The sequence below is a fragment of the Mobula hypostoma genome, chromosome 8 (genome assembly GCF_963921235.1).
Source record: "Mobula hypostoma chromosome 8, sMobHyp1.1, whole genome shotgun sequence".
NCBI classification, from domain to species: Eukaryota; Metazoa; Chordata; class Chondrichthyes; order Myliobatiformes; family Myliobatidae; genus Mobula; species Mobula hypostoma.
In genome coordinates, this window is record NC_086104.1 from 112,143,218 (window position 1) to 112,162,022 (window position 18,805).

Consider the following 18,805-nt stretch of genomic DNA (forward strand, 5'->3'; position numbering starts at 1 on the left):
TAGGTTTGAAGCTAAAATCAGAGCATGAAGCACTTAGTGTATTGCACCAACAATAGACAAAATAGAACCAGAGAAGACCACCAGAAAATTATAATCCATTTCATTTATTTAGAAAAAATATTTATAAAACACTTTTCTTCAGTAACAAAAAACAATACAAACAAGTCCAATAATCTTTTGCACCTGTTTCTATAAATACGAATATGTACAAAATATAGACATATAGAACTGAAGTGCCTTTTCCTTTTACATACATAGCAGAATTTTAAATTATGTGAAATGAACTTCAAGAACCTTCAAATGCACAAGCAAGTTTTTAAAAAATATTTCGGTGCTTGAAAGAATACTTGTGTTCTCTTTTCCTCCTCCTCTCCTCAACCATTAAATAGTTCACATCCAAGGAAAGGCATCTAGAGGCAGCATTTGTGTCTGCAGTGTGAGAGCATTTTCTCAAATTTCTCCTGAATTTACACTCAAGGGCAGTGCTGGCTTTCTGTTCAGACATTGTAGAGAATACAGGAAGCAACTGTCAGTCCATAGTGCAACGGATTTTTATTTCTTTATAAAAATGCCATTTAAAGACAGTGCAAGTGGAGAGTACAGACTCCTGGCTTGCTGTCTGTCCTTTGAGTCTTCCTGCCAGTTTCAGCAGAGAAACCGGTTCAATCTAAGCAGCAGTTTACTGGAGAAAATCTCTTCTTGGCAAGGCAACCATACTTCAATTATTGTCCTTCCATTTCACACCTGCGGAGAAAGCAAATACATTTACTGTCAGTTGCTGGTCTCTTTTTAAACTTTTATTTACAGATACAGTGTAGAACAGACATTTTGCCCTATGAACTGCACCACCCAGCAACCCACCTATGTGACATTAGCCTAATCACAGGACAACAGAACAATGGCCAATTAAACTCGTAACGGGCAAGTCTTTGGACTGTGGGAAGAAACCAAAGGGCCTAGAGAAAACCCACGCGGTTCATGGGGGGAACATATAAACTCCTTACAGATGGCGCTGGAATTGAACTCTGAATGGCCCGAGCTGTAATAGCAACACGCTAACTGATGCAATATCTCGATGCCCAGAACCTTTGCCACCATAAAGGAGGATTACGTTGAGTGGCATACAGAGAACTGGTTCTATTACACATGCATTAAGTTTATGCCATCATACATTTTGTGTGTGAATTAAGGAATGGAGAAGAAAAATATTGACCTCAGTTGCAATGATACACTCGTCCTTCTCTTCTGATATGACGTATATCGACTGGTACTTGGTATCTTTTGAAGCAGAGTATGCCGACTCTGGCTGCTTCCTTTCTGATGGTTCGCTGGTGGTTTGAGACAAAAGCAAGGGTTAGGTTGCTAAGTAATTGACTGTGTTTCCCAGCAATTCACTGGATATCCCAGATAATAGCCACATTCACAGCAACTAATAAAAAGTAAACGGATTTTCTTATTTACCCATTGTGTTGTGGAGTACTTTTCTGTTCTGCATCTGAAATACTGGCATCCCCCCGCTCATTTTCATCTTTAAGGAAGTCTTCATTTCTCAACTCGTGCACCAGATTATAATCCACTGAAGGGAATTTGACCCGGTAACCATTTCTCTCCATCGAACTTTCACTTTGCAAATCTACTTTCTTGTTGGTGTTTTTGATCTGTGTGGAAGCAATGATGCTGATGGAAATGTCCTTCTCACGATGGCAGTCATTCAGGTTGTTCATTGTCTCTATCTCACTCTTGGAGATGGCGGGCCGCTGTTGGCCCTTCTGAAGCTTTACTCGCATGCAGACAACAATCGCAGCACATCCCAGGAGCAGCATCAGGACCAGAATAATCCCAGCACCCACGGCAACCCACGGGAACTGGCCCTTGTTCTCCGCATCCGTGTATTTATCCTTAATGTCGATGATGAGAGTTTGATCCCGAGGCTGCTCCGGCAACAGGAACTGACAGTTAAGACCACCATAGCCATGGGCGCACTGGCAGATATAATGATCATTTCTTTCATGGCAGGTTGCCCCATTGTGACAAGGGTTGTTGATGCATTGACTGAGAGCGATGCTGCAGTTCTTCCCACTAAATCCAGACAGACAAGTGCAGGTGTAGTCATTAATTCTATCCTGACATGTTCCGCCATTAAGACAGGGCCTGCTTGCACAGTTGTCCGCATCAATATTACAGTTTCTGCCCATGAAGCCAGCGCGACACTTGCATATGTAGGAATCCCCAATATCGACACACTCAGCATCTATAAAGGAAATAAAAGAGATCATCTATTATATGATGACTCAAGTTTTACGTGAAAGCCAGAATTTATATATCAAGGATTTAACACATGAAACTTCCCTCAAGGTTGGAATTGGTTTATTACTGTCACACATATCAAGAAGCAGCAGAAACACTTGCCTTGCATACTGTTCAGACAGATCAAATCATCGAGGTAGTACAAGGTAAAACAATAACAATGCAAATTAACGTGTAACAGCTACAGAGGAACTACAGGAAGGTAAATAAGAAGGCACAAGATCATAACAATCGCACTAAATCAAGAACCTTTCAACCTCTGTTTTAAATATACACAATGCCTTGGCCTCCACAGCCATCCATAGCAACGAATTCCACAGATTCACCACCATCTGGCTAAAGAAATTCCTCCTCATCCCTCTCCTAAAGGAATGTCCTTCTATCTGAGACTGAGGCTGAGGCTGTGCCTTCTGGTCCTAGACTTTCCCCCTGTTGGAAACATCCTCTGCATGCCCACTAAATCTAAGTCTTTCAATATTCAATAAGATTCAGTGAGATTCCCCCCTCATTCTTCTAAGCTCCAGTGAGAACAGGCCCAGAGACATCAAACGTGCCTCATACATTAACCCTTTCATTCCTGGGATCATTCTTAGGCACCTCCTCTGGACCTTTTCCAATGCCAGCACATCTTTTCTTAGTTAAGGGGCTCAGAATTTCTCACAATACTCCAAGTGTGGTCTGACCAAAACCTTATAAAGCCTCAGCATCATATTCTGGTCTTAGAAACATAGAAAACCTACAGCACAATACAGGCCCTTCGGCCCACAATGCTGTGCTGAACATGTACTTACTTTAGAATTCGTTCCTTTTGAAATGAATGCTAACATTGCATTTGCCTTCCTCACCATCGACTCAAGCTGCAAGTTAGCCTGCACAAGTCCTTTTGCACCTCAGGTTTTTGAATTTTCTCCCCATTAAGAAAGTAGCCATGCCTTTATTCTTCTGCCAAAGTTCATGACCATACACCTCCTGACACAGTATTCCATTTGCCACTTCTCTTTGCCCATTCCCCCAACCTTCTGCAGACTTTCTGCTTCCTCAGCACCACCTGCCCTTCCACATATCTTTGTATCATTTGCAAACTTGGCCATAAAGCCATCCAGTCCATGATCCAAATCATTGACATATAACTTGAAAAGAAGCGGTCCTCTTACCAACCCATGCGGAACAGCACTAAGACACCAGCAGCCACCCAGAACAGGCCCCCTTTATTCTGACTCTTTGCTTCCTGTCAATCATCCAATCTTCTATCCCTATTAGTATCTTTCCTGTAATATCTTGTTAAGCAGCCTCATGTGTGGCACCTTGTCAAAGGCCTTCTGAAAATCCAAGTAAACAACATCCCCATTGACTCCATTTTTGTCTATCCTACCTGTTACTTCCTCAAAAAATTCCAGCAGGTTTCTCAGGCAAAATTTCCCCTTAAGGAAGCCGTTCTGACTTTGCTTATTTTATCATGTGTCTCCAAGTACCGCAAAGCCTCATCCTTAATAATGGACTCCAACACCTTCCCAACCACTGAAAGTCAGGCTCACAGGCCTCTCAATTTCCTTTCTTCTGCTTCTTTCCCTGAAAAGACCATTACTAATGCTTACATAATTTCTTCAGCTACCTCTTTGTGGGTGGGTGAGGTGGGGTCTTTGATTATACTAGCGACCTTACTGAGGCAGCGATAAGTATTGACAGAGTCAATAGAGGGACAGCTGGTTTCTGTGATGTGCTGAGCAGTGGCCAGTCCTCTGCGTTTATTTGCTGTCACGTGCATACCGATCTGTGATGCATTCAGACAGAATGCTGTATATGGTGCAGCGGCAAACATCGGTAAGGATTGACGAGGAAGAAGAGGAATTGTTGAGCTTTCTTGGCTGTGGCATCTACATGGTTAGACCAGAACAGACTATCAGTGAGGTCTCAACCTCAACACCATTGATGTAGATAGGAGCATGCACCCTACCTTTCTGAAGTCAATGAGCGTTCTTTTGTTTTGCTGATGTTTGGGGGGAAATGTTGTCTGACACCATGACACTACACTCTCTTATCACCTTCGCACACTCTGACTCATTGTTATTTGAGATGTGACCCACTACTATGGTATCTTCTACAAACTTATAGCTGGAGTTGGAGCAGATTCTAGCGACAGACTTAACCATGAATCAGGAATGTGTGGTTAAGCAACTTTTTTGATGCCGAGTCACAAGAGGTAGTATTAGGAGCGGCTGACCAAAGGACGTTCAAAAGAGACAGGACTTCAGGAAAGCCTTAGAAGGAAAGACAGGTTGTGAGTTTGAGAGGAATTCAGGAACGTGGGTGAGTGGAGGGGGACATGGGTGAGTTGGGGGGATGTGGGAGAGTGGGCGGGTAATGTGGGAAAGTGGGGGGGTAATGTGGGTGTGGGGGTAATGTGAGAGAGTGGGGTGATGTGAGTGAGTGAGGGGGGCAGATGAAGCAAGAAGCTACAAGGTGATAGGTGGATGAAGTAACATAAGCACGACCATTACACCTAAAATCTGCACATTTCCATTCCTGCTTACCATTGGTGCATGGACTGGAACTGCAGAGGTCAATTTTCTTTTCACAGTTGAAGCCAGAGTAACTAGCCGGACAGTGACAGCTGTAGCCACCAGTGGACTTGTCCAAGCATCTCCCTCCATTAAAGCAGGGCCTGTCCTCACACTTCATGGCACTCAGTTCACAGTTTTTCCCATGGAAGCCAGGAGGACACGTACAGGAATACAGATTCTCCAGATCCTAGAGTGAGATTTTCATGCAATGGTTACTTATACACAAGGTGGAGTGAGTCATAGGTCTCTTTTATCAATATAAGTCTCTTTTATCAATATATAACATATATTTACTCAAAAAAACACATACATTATCAGAAGTTCACAAAACCTTTTACAATTTCAAACTAAAATATGATTACTATTATCTCAAGCCCCTGCTGGGCCCCACAGTTCTCCTACTGTGCCCATGGAGGGCGCATGCTCCTTCCCCAAGCCATCGAGCACTACAGCACAGAAACAGGCCCTTCAGCCCATCTCATCCATTCCGAGCAATTATTCTGCCTAGTCTCATCAACACCCAGCTGGGTCATGACCATCCAGACCCCTCCTCTCCATGTACTTATCAAAACTTCTCTTATTGCACCCATTCCTCTGCTTCTGCCCGCAGCAGGTTCCGCGCTCCCACCATTCTCTGAGTGAAGAAGATCCCCCCCCTTAAACATTTCACCTTTCACAGCTAACCCACGACCTCTAGTTCTAGTCTCACCACCTCAGCTGGAAAAGTCTGCTTGCATTTCCTCAATCTATACCCTTGCTAAGAGCTTCATTACACTTGACTAAAGGCAGTTATTCTGTTTTAAAGGGTAATTCTCACTTACTGTGCAGCTTCCGCTATTTTTGCAGGGATTGACATCGCACTCATTGATTTCGGTTTCGCAGTTGGACCCAGTGAAACCAGGGCGGCAAGAACAAGTGTAGCTCCCTTGACCAGTGTTAGTGCACGTGGCTCCATTCTTGCATGGCTTGTGGTGAGTACAGTAATTCAGGTCTGGCATGAGAAATGGTCAATCACAGAAGAAATTAAAACAAAGATTAAATCAAACACCAAACCAAAGAGTTGGACTTTCAGCGAAAATGGGAAAACATCTTTACCTTGGTTGCAAAACAGACCACCCCACCCTTCCTGACAGTTACATTGCCAAGGCTGTTGACACGTTCCATGTAGGCAACCAGGATAATGAATGCACTCGTCACAGTATCGTCCTTGCCAGCCCACCCGGCATCTAGAAATACACAACAAACAATGCTTGGAAACATATTTCATGCAAAAGGAAGTCTTAATTCTCCTCTTAAGGTTTATCTGAACAAACCTTTGTAAGAAAGTTAATCATTCCCCTCCTGAAATTGTTACTTGATGAAAGCAGAAGGCACAGAACTGAGCAACTTTCAGCCCAAGATGGAGGATGCTGTCAGCAGTTCACAGCCTGGGAGGGGTGACAGGTTATTTACTCATTTATGTAACATTGACATCAGAGGGAAGGCTAACATTTACTCGGTATCCCTCACTGCCATTAAGAACGGGACAGTAGTTTTGCTAATTCTGGGACCACAATGCTGCCTCCTCATTGTTAGGACAATAATTCTGTGATGATTAACTACTGTTAAAAGGACACACTGATTAAAACCTAGGGTTTTAAAATATATAGTTATGCAACTACAGTAAATATATAATTATGGAACTGTATATTAGGTATACAGAATTATGAGGGGAATGTATAAACAGGGTAAAACCAAGCACAGAGATTCGGTGAGTCAAAAAGTAGAGGTCATGTGTTAAGGGTGAAAGGTGAAATGTTTAAGGGGAACCTGAGGGTGAACTTCACTTGAAGAGTGGTGAGATTGTGATCAAGTTGCCAGTGGGAGCAGTAGGTGCAGATTTGATTTCAACATTTAAGAGAAGTTTTGGCAGGTACGTGGATGGGAGGGGTGTGGAAGTGATGGAATAGGTGCAGTGGATGGGACTAGGCAGCTTAGCAGACTGGGTCAGCCTGTTTCTGTGCTGTCGTGTTCTAGAGGTGTGCAACTCTGCTGCTTAGAAAACTCAATTTGAAAGTGAAGAACTAAAAACACACAAAGGCAACAATCAAATTGTTGTTCATCATGCCAATTCACAATGTGCAAGATTCAAGTTCAGTAGGTTTGCAGTATTGGTTTATGAAACCATGGGACTTCGCACCAGTTCATATACCACCATGACAGCTGTGGAATTTTAATTCACTGAATAAACTGTTTAAAAAGAACTGGTCTTAGCAATGGTGACCATGTCATAAAAAAGCCACTTGGTTCACCCTCCAGGAAGAAAACAGCTGTTCTTACCCACCTATGACTCTAGCAAGTTTTTGAAAGGTAGCTGAAACCTTCCCAAGGCAATCAACTGACGTCCATATCCTGAAAAATGGCTTAAAATGCCAATTTACGAGAGATTTAAGATTGATTGAATTTCTATGGGCCAGTCTGGTTGACGTGAGAGCTTTAAAATACAATAAATGATTTTGTGAAAAATGTCACTCTCTACAGAATGGTCAGTCACTGTTCCCTCTGAGCTGCTCGGGAGGCCGTGCAGTAACTGAAATGCTCTCTCGCACATTGCCTTTGTTTCCACACAGCTGCGACTGGACGCAGCTAGAAAAGGTTTACGAACGTGTAAGATTTTCTTCCTTGTACTCTATTTCATTATACCCTTCAATTCATAAATAAAAATCGAAAGTATGTGATTTTTCAATTTTCATTCTGAATGTTCATAGTATGCATATTACCAAAGAAAGTTTTCAAAACCCTGTAAAAATTTCCTGCTGAGCAATGGTGGTGAAAAAAGAAGGAAGGTCCGTACTGCTGTGGTCCCATGAAAACTTGCCCAGGTTGACCGAGTGTTTCGTTCCGCAGTCTCTCCGCACGCCACATTGGCCAATAGAGGGCGCAGTGAGCAGCTGTTCGGTGACAGAACACTGAGTGCTGTAATGAGTCTCCCTGCACTCATTTAACTCGGTAATAATAGTAAATTTACTTCCCAGTAGGGTAGTGTAAATTCGAGTTAACAGTAAATGTTTTCCTTTTGTTACATGATCCCCAAAGACTTGCAGTTTCCCAGGCTTCCAAGATGTACCTAACAGCCACCAGGAGATGAACCTCTTTGAACTCTGAAAGATGCCTTCTATTCCCACGCACCTTCCGATACAGATCATTTACCGCCTCTTTTATCTACCGATCATCCGACAGCAGCTCTCATTACTCACTTGCATTCCCCGGGTTTGTCGCAGTATCCGTGTTGTTCGTCGCATCCAGGAAGGCAGATAGCTGAGGGAAGAAAGAAAAGTTGCAACTTTTAATTCTACCTATCAAACCCTAAAACAAAAGATCAGGAGACAGAATAGTACGATGATCACTCACTACTGTAAAACATCCATACAAAGCGAACTCACAAAACGTTTTATATTTAACTTTTATTATCCGCCCTTCTCTCTTTTCTGTAACACCCTCAACTTCATTGCCGTTCAGCAGTTTACAGCCCCCCAACTCCACCTGTGTGTGAGTGTATGTGGTGTGTGTGTGTGTGTGTGTGTGTGTGTGTGTGTGCAGATAAGAGTGGACAGCTGGTTTGCAGGCTGGCTGCAGCAAGACAGCTGCCTCATTGTTCGCTACCTCTCAGCCCCACAGCGCAGCTGCCCTCGTGGACTTGTGTGCTCTCGATAACAATGCACGCCACCGCCAGCCAGCCTGCCGGCCGGCCGCCCACCCTCCCAACCGCGCCCCGGCCCAAAGCCCGCCCGCTCAATTGCCACCGCACGAGCTGAGATGGCCCAATGAGCGTGAACTGGGGGCCCCCGGAGTTGCTGCTCTTTGCATTGGCTAGAGCCTAAAGTTCGCTGCAGTCTGTAAATATAATCTTTGTTCGATATGTAAAGAAGCCCCTTCTTGTTTACGAAATCCATCTTAAAACTTGTTTAAAGTAAATAATGAAAATGGTTTAACCTGAAGAGCAAACTTAAAGACGGGGTTGAGTCCCGTTGATTGAGCAGTGTAAGGTCGCGGCGTGTACAGTAGTGAGAAGTGTGCACTCACATTCAGTACAGTATGGCCCCTTCCAGCCCGGGTTGCACATTTTTTCACCTTTCTCGCCACAGCTGAAGTGGCCAAAGGCATCATCTCGGGGGCGGCAGAATACGGAGCAGCCCTCTCCGTAGTAATGTTCGTCGCAGACGAAGCGGTAGGAGTACTTGAGTTCGGTTCTGCTGCTGATATGTACGTCCTGGGACCACTCGTCGCCCACGGTGAGGTGTCGTTGGGTAGCCAGGCGGCTGATGAGCCGATCTGGATTATCTGCAGCCACGTAGCGTGGGGAAACACGCATTGTTAGATATGACAAAACATCTCACGAGAGGCTTTAATAAAACGGGTGTGTGTTGGGGGGGGGGTTAAATTCGAGATTACGGGAAGTCGGGAGAGGGAGGAAGTTACCTGTACTAAGGTCATCGGTGGGGTCTGCGTGCAGGGCTTCAATGATCAAAGAGAAAGTCCCCTGTTTAAAACAAGATAAAGCCATGTGAACCTGCAAAATTAGTCTCGATAAAAGGGAATCATATCAAAGCTGTTTTTCACTCTCGTAAAGATACAGACACACATATATACATACACACACAAACACAAGACACACACACCACACACACACAATCTCTGCAGTTTTTGCATTTCAAACATTAGGAGCGGATCTCTAATCTCTAATCAGAAGTGTGTTTATAATCCAGGCGCAGGTTACTGGCAGAGATGGCAATTGTTATCCATCTTTACGGTTAATTTCACCACCTTCACACATAGAATTGTAAAATGAAGCCGTTAGGAATCTCACGCTGGGATGAAAATTGCCAGTTAGGGTCTGTGACGTTTCTCACATCATTAACTCTTTTTACTCTAGTTCAAACGCGTGTTCCTTCTTCACAGCCTGACTCTCTCAATCCACCGTCACCTCAGCCTTCCCCCCACTGTTCTCTCTCACACACACGCTCCCTCCCTCCTCAACAATGCAACTTACCGGCCAGGTGAACGCGAACGGGAATCGAATGGGGTTGCTGAATGCTTCGGCGTCCGGGATGGAGAACGAGTTCGAGCCGAGCACAGGGGTGAGGGCGCTGCCGTAGGTGCACGGGGGCTCCGGGGAGATGTTCGTCTGGTAATGTTTCAGACACACGCGGAAGAAGGTCTTACACTCGCAGGGTAGCCCGTAGTTGGAAGCAGAGCCTCCTTTGCAACAATTTACGTTGCCATTCAGGCCCTTGCGATTATTGAATTCTTGTAATTTCAACTCAAACACCCCCGAGGGAGAAGCCTGTGGAGAGTAGAAAAGGTGGGATGTAAAAGGGACGAGGAAGAGCCACGAACGGACGTGAGCGATTTAGGTGTAGGTAGAAAGGGGATAAATCGCGAGCAAGCTTACCTGATGAAGCGTGGCAAAAACTATGATAAGGAGACAGAGGCTGCGACGGGCCATGGCTGGGCACGATCTCACTTGGCCTTTACGGAAGGGGGAGCCCGCACTAAGGCTTGCCGCTCCCAGCTCCACTGAGAATGCTTCTGTTTTTCCTCTCTCAAATCCTCTGCCTGCTGCAATTCTCCACAGAACCGCCCTTGCGCCGATGACTGACAGCTCCTCTCAATGAGACTCCGTGACCGGAGAGCAGCGGTCGGAAGATCGATGCGCACACACTGACGGAGGTCCTTTGCACAGAGCTGACACCTCTCTTTTCTCTCTCTCTCTGCCTCTGTCTCTCTGTATCTGTCTGCCCCCTCTCTCTCTCGCTCTCTTTCTCTCTCTCTCTCTCTCTCTCTCTCCTGCTGCCTCTTTAATTTTACCCCAGATATTCGGGGTTTAATTCCAGAGGGGAACACCCTGTGCAACGAGATGGTTTCCAGGAAATTTACAAACAGCCTTAGTTCTCTCAATTATTCCAGTTGAATTTTTAACTAGTTGATTTTAAATGGAGAAGGCAGAGCGAGAACTAATGTTCTCGGAGAAGGTCGGATCCAGGAGGTTATCCCTTTTGTTGTCCTCTCACTTTTTTTTTACTTTGATGCTCTGCCTCCCTCTCTCTCTCTCTCTCTCTCTCTCTCTCTCTCTCTCTCTATGTCTCGTATACAAACGCCTTCCCTAATTCACTCCCACTCGGATCCGCAACCCTCGAAGACTGATGAACCAAGCGCCCTGCCCTCTCTTTATATACAACAGCGGAACTGCATTCCTAATGACACACAGATTGTTCGACCAACTCTCCCCCCACCCCCTCCCAATCTGGCGAGCTGTTACAAAAGGGGCCGGTCTTGCCCTCCTCAATGGATCGCCAAATGGTCACTGAGCTGGGCAATTCTCCCAGCACACACAAAATCTCATTTAAATTCCAACGAATACATATATGCCGTATATAAACAGTCGTGCAAGTTTCTCTGAATTGTAACAATTTATTAAGTTAACAGAAAAGCGGACTGGGGGGGCCATGTTGTGAAAATATGCTCCCCTTCCCCACTTTTCGCTCCAATTTAACTTTACGCAAGGAATTTGAGGGGTGGGGAGGATTGTAGCGACAGAAACTTTGAGATTTCTGATGAAAGTTAGAGCATTTATGGATTTTGACTCCGTGTGTGTGTGTGTGTGTGTGTGTGTGTGTGTGTGTTTCTGCAAAGCTGTGTCGGGGGGGGGGAATTGGTGGGTGTGTGTCGTTCGCGTGGCTGTCATTACGACAGTTGTTATTGTTGAGCTCAAGGCGACTCATTGTGCTCTCAGCTGTATGTTAATGGCAGCAAGCACCTGCTCCCTACAATAGAGCAGCTCCCCTCGGCGCACGCTGCCTCCCCTCTGGTCCTGCATTGAATCTGGCCAACAAACAAACACATCACAACAACTGACCGGCCCTCTAGGTACAAAAGTGCATTACCTGGCTAAAAGTTCACTAAACCTAGCTCACACACAACAGTTTTTTTTAACCTATCGTAGCTCAAATCCACAGGCAAAAGTTTCTTTATTTTAGTAGACTTTGTTCTGCACTATCGGCTAAGATCTATGAACAGCTGTGGAAGCGGCTTTCACAGAAAAGAACTTACCGGTCAAGTTTGTTGTAAACAGTTTGCTATATTTACCTTTCACTCCTGGGGGCATTTATCGTGCTCCTCGCGATATGTGAAAGGGAGGGGGCGAGGGAGAAATACCCATGGAGAGTTCACATGAAGTGCCTTTTATTGTTATATTTTTAAAAGGCACCGTTGTGCTGCACGGTTTCCTGCTGCATTAATGACTCATCTGACCGGATTACTTTTACATCAGGCGTGCAATGACTTGGAGAAACTCAATTTATCTCGAGCCAATCGCAGAAACATTGACTTTGGAAAGAGAATGCTGATGCGGCGGCTGTAATGTTAACTCTTATAAAAGGAAGCAACAAGTGATTGAAAAGACTTTCTTTGCCACTCTAAACAATGTCTTCCAAAGAGATTTTTTTTAAAAAATACACAGACGCCAGATAATGGCTTGCAAGTTAATGTATTGCAAAAACGTAACGCATTGCAATTTTATTAATATTCAAGTGTAAATAGGTTCCACGCGCAGGGGTTTAACACGACAAAAAAAATGTGCCTTTCTCAACCGCCCAGCATGCGTTTGTTGAGTTGACGGAGTACAGATTTCCCGATTGCAGCGGCAAACCGTGACTGAAAGGCATACTAAAACACAGCAATCCTTGCCAGTGCACTTATTCTTTTCAGGGCCCAATTTATGCCACGCGATTCTGTTTTCGTGAAATCAGGCAGAAAGCTCTCTTTTCTTTCCTCCTCCTCTTCCTAGAAGGCCAAACCTGCGTTTCAGAACGGGAGGGAGGTGGGGAATGAGACAGAGACTGTTTAACTTAAGTGGTTCTGCCAGAGCCTGTTGTAGTTTAACTCCTGTCCACCAGTAACTACGGAAACAAAGAGAGGGCAGCTCTGGCGATTCGAGGTCCAACTATTCAGCTTTTCCCCCCCAGTTTAATTTTCATTATCAAGACAAGAGGAATCCTTGGGGATTCGATCTCAAGGGGTACGACACGCCTCAGACGCGGTCAGCAGATAGCCAACCATCTGCTCCGAACAAATGGCGTTATTCCACTGAAAATGGCATGTCTCTGTATGACTTTACTTGCAAATGCGACCCTCCGATCAGTGCTACTCAAAAGCATGCTCAAAATAACCTGTAACGGTATGGCAAATGACATATGGCTCAGATAGACCATTACTAAGGGATTTGCTCTCTCTCTCTCTCTCTCTCTCGCGCGCGCGCGCGCGCGCTCTCTCTCTCTCTCGCTCGCTCGCTCGCTCTCTCTCTCTCTCTCTCAACATCAGGATAACAAATCTATAAACCCACTGAAATTAGTCACACACTTTGACAGAAGGAATAAAGATTTAGACTATTTTCGAAACGGGAAGCAAATTCAGAAATCAGAGGTGCAAAGGGACTTGAGCATCCTTGTGCAGGATTCCCTAAAGGTTAACTTGCAGGTTAAGTCGTTGGTAAAGGAAGGCAAATGTAATGTTAGCATTCACGGGTTCTTGATTAGTCAGGGCGTCAAAAGTTATGGAAAGAAGGCAGGAGAATGGAATTGAAAGGGAAAATATGTCAGCCATGATGGAATGGTGGAGCAGACTCGATGGGCTGAATGGCCTGTTCCAATGTCTTATGGTCTTGCAGTCTAATTTTCAGATCAAGTTATTAATTTGTTAGAAAAAACATTGTAATGCCCACACTGTGCACTTTTTGATGGTGTGTGTATTTTGTCAGCTAATTTACTTGTTTATTTATTGCCATAGCATTAAATTGGATCCCAAACATTCAGTCCTGAAGTCTAAAATGCAATAACTACATAACTAAGATGTAATTTGCCTCTAGCAGATGCTGTAGATGTGTGTATATGTGTGTATATGTGTGTATGTGTGTGTATGTTTTAGTATGTGTATATGTGTGTATAAGCGTATGTGTGTGTATATGTATATATGTGTGCGTATATGTGTGTGCATGTGTGTATATGTGTATATATGTTTGTATATGTGTGCGCATGTATGTATATGTGTGTATAAGCATATATGTGTGTATATGTATATATGTGTGTGTATATGTACGTGCATGTGTGTATATGTGTGTGTATAAGTGTGCATATGTGTGTGCATCTGTGTGTGAAACCATACAGAGACAAATGCTTGTTATGAGGCTAGGCAGAACAATTCAATGGCATGTCCTATTGATAGAGAGTTAAACAACCACAGTATAATATCCACCCTCTGGAATTCTTGTTTTGAAAAGTGTTATAGGAGGCTGGAGATGCCTCTGGTTAGAAGTTGATGATTTGACAATGAGTTTGGCTTGGCTGAATCAAAGATTATGCAGTCTGAAATTTAACTTTAAAAGCCTTTAAAATGTTATATTTCTGAGTGAGTGTCTTAAAAGAACGGAGTAAAATAGTAAATTATATGGTGAGGTGAGAATCGGAGGACTGAAGAGAATCAGAGGTTTCAATACTAAGAGCACGCCCTCGCATCGGCACTAATGGAATTCATTTCAAGTGAAGCGCTGGTATTGTTGTCTAAAGCTTTAATGACAATTTTGCTTACGTGTTGTTGCGGTTTTGCTGCGAGTTATTTGTAAACAACAGAATAATCCGATGTGCACCTGTGGTGGTAGGCGGAGGAGCTAGAATCGAAAATAATTCTTAAATTGATCCCCTCCTTCAAATTTTTTTTAACAGTTTGAGGAACTGAGCAGAAAGTCTCCGAGCTGGTGCTCGGCGTGTGCTAATTACAATATGAATGCGCCAGTCGCGTGGCTCACCCTGCACTGGGGAAAGCAGATGAGAGATACAAAGCTCTCTTGTCTACCTTTTCAAACACTGCCATCCATCGAAAATCATCTGCTGCGGCGAGTCGCCGGACTCATTTTCATAACAAAACTGGTATGTTTACCTGTGATCTTAGAACCGAGGGGGCATTCCTTTTTTGTCCCCAGATCAGATTACCAGACCAGCTGCTCACTACGTGTCTTTATATACCCCGGCTGCCCAATTCAAAGTGCTCCCGATCTCTATTTTTAAAAAAAATCTTATTCATTTCCGCTTAAGGGGCAGAGAATATGAGAAAAGGTAGGGATGAGGTGAGAAAGATTTACCGTTCCTTACTTCTAATGCAATAAAAACGAAAACTCAGATTATTTGCTGATTTTTTTTGCGGAGCTGAGCGCGGTCGCGTGCCGATGTCTGCAGGCAACATCTGCCGGCTCCGGGGCTAATTCTCAACCTGATTGGAAGAACCCCTTCGACTTGTGGCAAAGGATTGCGCATAACTCCAGGCTACAATTAGCTCCCAGCTAACAGATTGGTAGCGCCAGTGAAGGCTACCGCATTTTGGAAGTGTGCACGTTATCTCTAACACAAGAGTTTCTGCAGATGCTGAATTCCTCCAGCGTTTTGTGTGTTACTCTGCATATTATCTCTGATTTATTTTCCCATAGAAGAACAAAAGGAAACTTTACTAAACATGTTCATTTGTTGTTACGGTTATGACGAATAACAGCGCTTCTTTTTAAAATCTTTAGCACCTTGTATTTGTTTCTCGGCACATTCAAAGCACCTGAAATCTAGCAATGAAATTCCGTTTAAAAGTTACTCGCGGCTGCAAGGTTGTGAAATTCAAACTCTGACGTGAGTTTACAGCTAGGTAGAAGGGATTTGTATTTAAACCCGCAAATTCTTCATTTATACAGTTTAACTTCGATGTGAATGGTCAGGGACATATTGTTAAAAACACTGGGCAACTTCTCGCCAGATGGAGTGGGGGGGGGAGATCCTAGATCGATATATCAATACAATTAATTCAACATTTCCTCTGCACACCCCTTGCCTGGTTGTGTTATTGAAAGTCGCCCACTAATTATGCAATGTTTAGTTCACTAAAGGGAAAATAGTTTGTTTAATCCCTCGATCTGGCTGCGCCGGGGTTTGCATATGTAATGCGCCAGGTTGCAGGTGTTTGTGTAATTGTTGCGCGTGTTTAATGCGCGTTTGAAGTTACTTTTTTTCGTACTAATCAACCTTCGCGTAAACGTGCTTGGATAACGGAAAACAGTCTCCCTGGCACCGCACGCCCCGCTTCTAACTCACAATAATGCTACAACCAAAATATTGGCAACCTCGACACGTTTTTTAATATCCAGAGTGAATTCCGATAGTTTACAGAATATTTGCACCGTTGACTTAGCATTGCTGTGCAATGTGATCTGATTTATTTCACTAAGTATAGAGCAATGGGCTCTGAATGGGACAGGCCGGGGTCGGGGAGACTCCATCGCTTTCTATAAGCATCTGCCTCGAGTTGAACAGATGTCGGCACCTGCGGTGACAGGCTGCATATGTTCCATCCCATTCACTATTCTCTCATACATCACCACAATAGCGAGGCATTGTGCGCACAATTCCACAATATATTAATCTCTCAGATCGCTACACTCCCCAGAGCTCTGCGCTGTTTAATTTTATACCAGCAATAACATCTGACTAATCCCTAAATCTGCTCTTAAAAGATCCTTTAACCCAACCTGTAAAGTTATTTAATTTCCACCTGTTGCCCTTTCAATTTTAACACAGAGCTAACCTTCTAAGAGGTAATTCGGTTGTTCTTCTCTTTACGTTCTCTTTAGGAGTTAGCATTGGCTAGTTCCGCCTAATTAAAGATATGTTGTCAATGAAATTAGGGAGGCAGAGCGGAGAGATGGGAGGCACCACACAGGCCGTGCCAGCCCGTGCCACGCGGCCCCGTGGTTCGCTCAAACAAGCCTCATCTGCAGCTTTTGTCACCAGAGACTCTCGCAAATTTCTACAGAGGTACTGCACCGCGGAGAGCACTGTAACTGGCTGCATCATCGTCTGGTTTGGAGGGGCACTGCACAGGATCGGAAAAAAAACCTGCCAGCCGGCTTCATCATGGGCACCAGCCTCCCCAGCATCGAGGACACCTTCAGAAGGTGATGCCTCAAAAAGACGGCATCCATCATTAAGGGCTCCTATTACCCAGGCCATGCCCTCTTCTCATTTGCTACCCTCAAGGAGGAGTGTCTTCAGGTACAGGAGCCTGAAGACACTCACTGAACGTTCTAGAAACAATTTCTTACCCTCCGCCATCAGAATTCTGAATGGACAATAAGCCAATGAGACTACCTCACTTTTTTTTCTGTTCTCCTTTTGCTCTACTTAATTTATATATAGTTTTGATGTAATTAATAGTTTTTATCATGTATTGCGATGTAGCGCTGCCGCAATCTAACATTGCATGACATATGCCAGTGGTATTAAACTTAATTCTGACTCTGGAACCTCCTCGTAACAAGCGAGAGGTTCCACGGAGAACGGGCTCTTCGCACTGATCTGAAACTACAAGAGAGCGAAAGTACACTGGAAACTTGGAGAGCGCCAACACTGATGTACAGTATATGGGATACACGAACAAATTAGCGTGCACACTTATGCACGTGAATATTTACATATATGAACACAATCTTGCGCATGTGCGAACACCAACACAGCTCTACAACACAGAGTAACACATACAAATTGCTGGAGGGATTCAGCATCTTTGGAAAGGATTACAGAGTCGACGTTTCGAGCCGAGGCCCTTCATCAGGGACTCAACACAATTTCAATACGATCCAGACACGTGCACGGACACATTCATAGTCAGCTCTTCGGCAGTTCTGTCCCCTCTGAGAATGATATGCATACGCGCTCAAGGTCACAAGATTCTGCAAAATTAGATATTGGTGAGCACACATAAACTCAGAAACGCCACAGGAAACGCTTAGAACACCAGAGAATCTCCAGATGATGGAAAACCAGAGCAATACATATAAAATACTGGAGGAACTCAGCAGGTTGGGCAGCATTATGGAGAGGAATAAACTGTCGACTTTTCGGGCCGATAGTTGAATTGGTTAAGGAAATCATCCTGCCATTTTATTTCTGCCAACAAGCACTGCCCATTTCAATGAATGCAAGGGAAGATAGCAAAATATACCGATTGGCTTCATTTGTTAATTCTTGTTTCTTTTTTTCACTCCCTCTGGCTACCTGCTACGACTTTCTTCGCGATATCGTAGGACATGTGCTTCCTGACACAAACACCACACACCATCCCCCTCTCTCTCTCTCTCTCTCACACACACACACACACACACACACAGAGAAACACACATGCTTGCACCACAAACGTGCACACACAAGCACAGACAGAGACACAAACACACAAATGCAGACACAATCATACAAACACAAACACACACACGCACAGACACACACAGGCACACACATACACACAAATACACACACACTCACACACAGACACAAACACAAACACACACATACACAGACACACACAAACAGATACATAAACACAAACATACATACACAGAGACAAAGACAGAGACAAACACACAAACCCACACACCCGCAAACACACATACAGAGGCACACACACGCGCACATACACACATGTGCACACACAAACACACACAGACACACACACAAACACACACACCCACAAACATAGACACACACACACAAACACACACACAGACAAACACACAAGCACACACACAGAAGCACACATACACAAACACACAGACACACAAACAGACATATACACGGAAAAACACACAAACACACACACCCACAAACACACAAACACACACACGCAGAAACACACGCGCACACACAAACACACACACACAAACACAAACACACACACGCACAGACACACACACAAGCATATAGACATAAATACACACACATATGCACGCGCGCCGCATTATTTCTGCGTTTACATACAAGCGTTCGATCCTGTTGTCGGGAAATGCTGGATCCGAGTGCCGGTAATGAACAAGAGGC

The 18,805-nt window shown here is 44.3% G+C and overlaps 1 protein-coding gene across 3 annotated transcripts; it reads right to left on the reverse strand.

Annotated features, from left to right (window-relative positions):
• Positions 1-109: 109 nt before the first annotated feature.
• Positions 110-10,947, reverse strand: dld (deltaD). 3 transcript variants are annotated; one of them, XM_063055193.1, is made up of 11 exons: positions 10,300-10,947; positions 9,898-10,191; positions 9,327-9,387; positions 8,979-9,188; positions 8,105-8,165; positions 5,964-6,094; positions 5,690-5,859; positions 4,839-5,055; positions 1,462-2,251; positions 1,214-1,328; positions 110-744 (listed from the first exon to the last, which is right to left on the reverse strand). In XM_063055193.1, the coding sequence occupies exons 1-11, from the start codon at positions 10,351-10,353 to the stop codon at positions 739-741; spliced, it is 2,109 nt and encodes a 702-aa protein (XP_062911263.1). In that variant the 5' UTR covers positions 10,354-10,947; the 3' UTR covers positions 110-738. The 3 variants fall into 3 exon arrangements, with proteins under 3 accessions (XP_062911263.1, XP_062911262.1, XP_062911261.1); XM_063055192.1 differs by having other exon boundaries at positions 8,931-9,188; XM_063055191.1 differs by lacking the exon at positions 110-744 and having other exon boundaries at positions 1,166-1,328; positions 8,931-9,188.
• Between the last annotated feature and the right edge of the window lie 7,858 nt (positions 10,948-18,805).